The sequence below is a fragment of the Sphaeroforma arctica genome, assembly GCF_001186125.1.
Source record: "Sphaeroforma arctica JP610 unplaced genomic scaffold supercont1.186, whole genome shotgun sequence".
Taxonomy (NCBI): Eukaryota; class Ichthyosporea; order Ichthyophonida; genus Sphaeroforma; species Sphaeroforma arctica.
The window spans coordinates 36,255-41,244 of NW_014040372.1; the positions used below are offsets into that span (position 1 = coordinate 36,255).

The following is a 4,990-nucleotide window of genomic DNA, read 5'->3' on the forward strand; positions in this document are numbered from 1 at the left end:
ATACCACATGCACACTGGTACTACAGCGTTACGTTTATAAGTTCACATGCACACTAATATTACAGCCTTACGTTTATACGTTCACATGCACACTATTACCACAGCCTTACGTTTATAAGTTCACATGCACACTATTACCACAGCCTTACGTTTATAAGTTCACATGCACACTATTACCGCAGCCCTCCGTTTATACGTTCACATGCTTTGCGTACATGCAACAGGTTACATCACAGGTACAATGTCACCACAGAAGACCCAATGACTGACCTTGCACGACGCAGGGATGCCGAAACTGCGCGCGCGATTTATGTGTTCGTAAATCATTGGAATGCTAAACGACGCATCCACTCCAAAGGGCATTTTACCTTCAGAGGAAAGAAGGGGAACACCATGAGTCACTCACAGGGCATGGAGACACCATGGGTGGGGAATGGCGCAGGTGTATGAGGGAATAAGGACAAGATATGAGTGAATAATGAAAAGACATGACCGAATACGGACAAGACATGAGGGAATAAGGAAAAGACATGACGGAATAAGGAACAGACATGACGGAATAAGTACGCGGATATAGTGATGAATGGCGAACGTATATTAAAAGGAATAACGAAATGTACACACACACTCAACTACACAAACACTTCACTACACACACATTCAACTACATACTCTCAACTACACACACACCTTTAATTACACACACTCTCAATACACACACCTGTGCCTATGTTAAAGAGAATGACTCCCAGAGACCACACATCCACTCGACGGCCAAAGTACTGTCGCGTCAGCAACTCAGGAGCTGCATAGATGGGCGAGCCACACGCTGTGGTCAGTATATCCGTCTGTACCAACCGCAAACCCAATAGAAACGGAGCAAAGGGGGAAGAGGGTCAGCAGCCAATCATAACACAGGAATGGGATGGAGGGGACCAGTTAGGTGTTGGGGATGTGAAGGAGCGAGCCAGCAGCCAATCACAACACAGATATGATGTGAAGTAGGCTGGTGAGATATCAGTAATGGAAGGTGCAGTGCCCGTAGCCAATCCGAATACAGCAATATAATGAAGCGGACCAATAGGACATCAGCAATGGGAAAGATAAGCAAGTGGCGACGCGATAAGAAGACGGGGATGGATGTTCGTGTTCCGTACACGAATGGTAACACTGGCTCTGCCATGACACACCCGCACACCACAATGGCGCACCCACACACCTCATTGAGCTTCTTAGAGAGGCCAAAGTCTGAGAGCTTGCAGTTGTTGTTGCCGTCCATGAGCACGTTGTTTGGTTTGAGGTCGCGATGGATGATCTTGTGGTCGTGTAGGTAAGACACACCCGACGATATCTGAAAGAACACCCGCTGTGCCTGTAGTGCGTGTCACCATGGTTACGTGTGATTGTGACTGGATGATGTATGGCTGTGGCTGTGCATGTAGTGCGTGTCACCATGGTTACGTGTGATTGTGAGTGGTAAATCTTGTGGTCGTGTAGGTAAGACACACCCGACGATATCTGAAAGAACACCCGCTGTGCCTGTAGTGCGTGTTACCATGGTTACGTGTGATTGTGAAGGTAATATGTATGGCTGGGCGTACACATCTACGGACATTTAGGGTTTAGACTCCCTGACACCCACATAATTGGGATACCGATCGGACTCATTCATAAGTTAAACCCTAAACCCTAAGTGTATGTGACAACTGTGTCATGAATGTGTTTCTAAATCTAAAGCACAACGGTATCACTTTCTTCCACAGGATGAAAATAGAGTCACCGCAGACGCAAATGTGTGGACGTGTCTGTGAGTGCCCTACACGCCTATCACGTGGTATGGAATGGCGAGTATATATATATATATATGTATATATATATATATATATATGCGCGTGTGCTTGATGTGCTGTATACGAGTACATTCATACCTCGACCTCAGTGAGACATCTGTCCCAGAAACTGTTAAGATATTCCAGCAAATCTCCGTTTTTGGCAAACTCGAGAATAATGCACATGTACTTGCGCGTCTGAATGACCTCCTTCACTCCGATGACGAAGGGGTGGTGCAGCGATTGCAAGATTGCAATCTCCTGCAGTGGACAAATACAGAGGAATAGAGATAACGTATATAGGCTTTTTAAACAGTAACAATTTTTGTTAATTACAATGCAGCATGGATCGTGCAGTGCGTTTAGTAACCAAATTGCGGTAGTGGACAATTAAAGAGTGAATCCTTACAATAGGGATGCCATACCAGACACACAAGTGTAAGGAAGTACAAGCAAGCAAGTTACGTTAACTTACAACAACAACCCCACTCTGGCGAGTAGTATAATGCAGCCTTCACAATGACACACAGAGACAATCTCATTGGTCGCACATACACGGTATGTTTTATCAGAAACACCTCGCGAGTGGTACAGTTCTGGACTATGGTCCGCTTTAACCTTCGCCTACTGATTGGTCCGTTTTAACCCATCCCCTCCCCTTACCTTGTTATTGGTTTCCACGTGCTCCACGCTGTCATGGCTGACCATTTTGATGGCCACCTCTTCCTTGGTCTGGCGGTGGATGCCCAACTTCACTTTACCGAACGATCCCATACCCAGCACCTTCTTGACAAAGTACGGTCCCAGGGTTTTGGCCTCCATCGTGTTCTGAGAGGGTCAATAAATGGGTCTCTGATGAACACACCTGTATTAAACGTTCCGTCTGAATCACACGGGCCTACTCCACTGTTAACAAGGCTAGGTTTGAAGGCATAGGCGTATGGGTTGTGTTTTACATATCAGGTATGTATTGTGTTTTACATACAAGTGATGTGCTGTGTTTTGCATATAAGCTTAGCGCATGTATGCATGCCTATATTTCCCAATGTGTGCATGTGCGCATGTGTGCATGGCCTGACCTGTCTGAGTTGAGCCGCCTTCTCTGGCTTGAGAATGGAAGCCACCAGCTGAGTGATGAATCGTCCGCGCGTGGGGTCTTCTCTGAGAATGGGGATTAGCTTGGTGCTCAACTCCTCAAAGTCCTGCGAAGCAATGTGCGGGTAACATGTGAGACGTGTGCGCGTGTACAAGTGAGTGATGTGTGAGCGTGTGCACAAATGTGTGGTATATGTACATCAATATATGCGAGATACGTGGGCGTGTGTGTGATATGTGCATGTGTATTAATGTATGAGACGTGGGCGTGTGGGTGATATGTGCATGTGTATTTATGTACGTGACGTGGGCGTGTGTGTGATATGTGCATGCGTATTAATGTATGTGACGTGGGTGTATGTGTGATATGTGCATGTGTATTAATGTATGTGACGTGGGCGTGTGTGTGATATGTGCATGTGTATTAATATACGTGATGTGTGTGATATGTGCATGTGTATTAATGTACGTGACGTGGGCGTGTGTATGAGATGTGCATGTGTATTGGTGTATGTGACGTGGGCGTGTGTGTGATATGTGCATGTGTATTAATATATGTGACGTGGGCGTGTGTGTGATATGTGCACGTGTATTGATGTATGAGACGTGGGCGTGTGTGTGATTGTGTATGTGTGATTGCGCGCGTGTAATTGTGTGAGGTGAACAACCGGTTTAAAGTTTACGGTCAATCGCAGTAGACGATCAAACAAAACTCTCCAAGACGCAATTTTAAAGTGTGTAGTTTGTCTCAAAATGGAAGCCACGATTAACAACGGAGGTATGCACAAATGCAGTAGGCAAATAAACCAACCACTCATACACACAACACATGAATACAAGCATAACATATGCACAACACATGAATACAAGCATAACATATGCACACCACATGAATACAATCATAACATGCATACCACAAGTGAATACAAGCATAACATGCACACTACACATGAATACAAGCATAACATGTACACAAGACATGAATGCAATCATAACATACACACAAGACATGAATACAATTATAACATATACACAAGACATGAATACAAGCATAGTATATACACAAGACATGTAGAGAGTCCGTCCAACCAACAGCAGAGACACAGTGTGCAGCTTACCTTGGTCGCTTCTTCAAGTGACGTGCACTCGGCCACAATGCGGAACATCTGATCGTCGGCATCGCCATAGAACGGGGACTTGTACAGTACACGGTACTGTTTCTGCTTCACTGTGGGTGTGTATCAGGATGGGTTAAGGTAGGTAATGGATAGATCAGTTAGCAAGGAAGTAGGTATGATGACTGTCTCTGTTGCTATGGCAACCCCATGTATGTGTGACAGGTATTGTTCGTTGCTTTCAATGGATCATCATGGGGGTGTACCGAGCTTCTAGATAAAACCATACGTGACTATGACTTCAAGATACAACCATACATGTGACTATGTGACCATCTCCCACAAAACATATAAATGACATGTGATGCTCTAACAGTTCAGCGATCTGTCGGATGAAACCAAGCACACACACACAGACGGGCGAAAGGGCGAAAGCGTTTTTACGGCAATGGCGAATGAATACAACCCGATGAGACGCGCTGAAAGGAAGTCAGCATATGAAACACACACACCAACATATGTACGGAATAATACTACCTATACTTACAATAACGTATAGTGTTACCTGTCATCAAGTGTACACATGTACACACCTCGTTGGAAAACTGCCCATGAGTCATACAGCACCACCAGAAAGTACTCGTTCTGGTAATATAATCCATTGTTCTGATCAAGCACATTGAGATCAGCCATCTTCTCAGACACCATCTACAGAGGAGAGATGTGTTAGTAGGAAGAGATTATACACTTTCATACGTATACAGGAAGACATATGAGGATATAGGTGCATATATTTGATATATATATAATATATATATATATGTATATATATATATATTATGGATATATATAAATATATATATATATATATATATTTATATATACATGTGCGTGCGCGCGCGCGTGTGTGTGTGTGTGTATGTGCGTGTGTTTATATATATATATTATACA

General features: G+C 44.1%; 1 protein-coding gene across 1 annotated transcript in view; it reads right to left on the minus strand.

Moving 5' to 3' along the window:
* The window catches only part of SARC_03594 (CAMK/CAMKL protein kinase), a gene marked incomplete at its 5' end in the record, with an annotated part of 13,378 nt that overhangs the window by 4,689 nt on the left and 3,699 nt on the right, over positions 1–4,990 (minus strand). The window contains 8 exons of the mRNA XM_014302599.1: positions 271–368; positions 722–848; positions 1,220–1,372; positions 1,929–2,090; positions 2,493–2,657; positions 2,909–3,031; positions 4,043–4,152; positions 4,633–4,747. Coding sequence (XP_014158074.1) covers positions 271–368; positions 722–848; positions 1,220–1,372; positions 1,929–2,090; positions 2,493–2,657; positions 2,909–3,031; positions 4,043–4,152; positions 4,633–4,747 — 1,053 coding nt within the window. The remainder of the gene's footprint in view (positions 1–270; positions 369–721; positions 849–1,219; positions 1,373–1,928; positions 2,091–2,492; positions 2,658–2,908; positions 3,032–4,042; positions 4,153–4,632; positions 4,748–4,990) is intronic.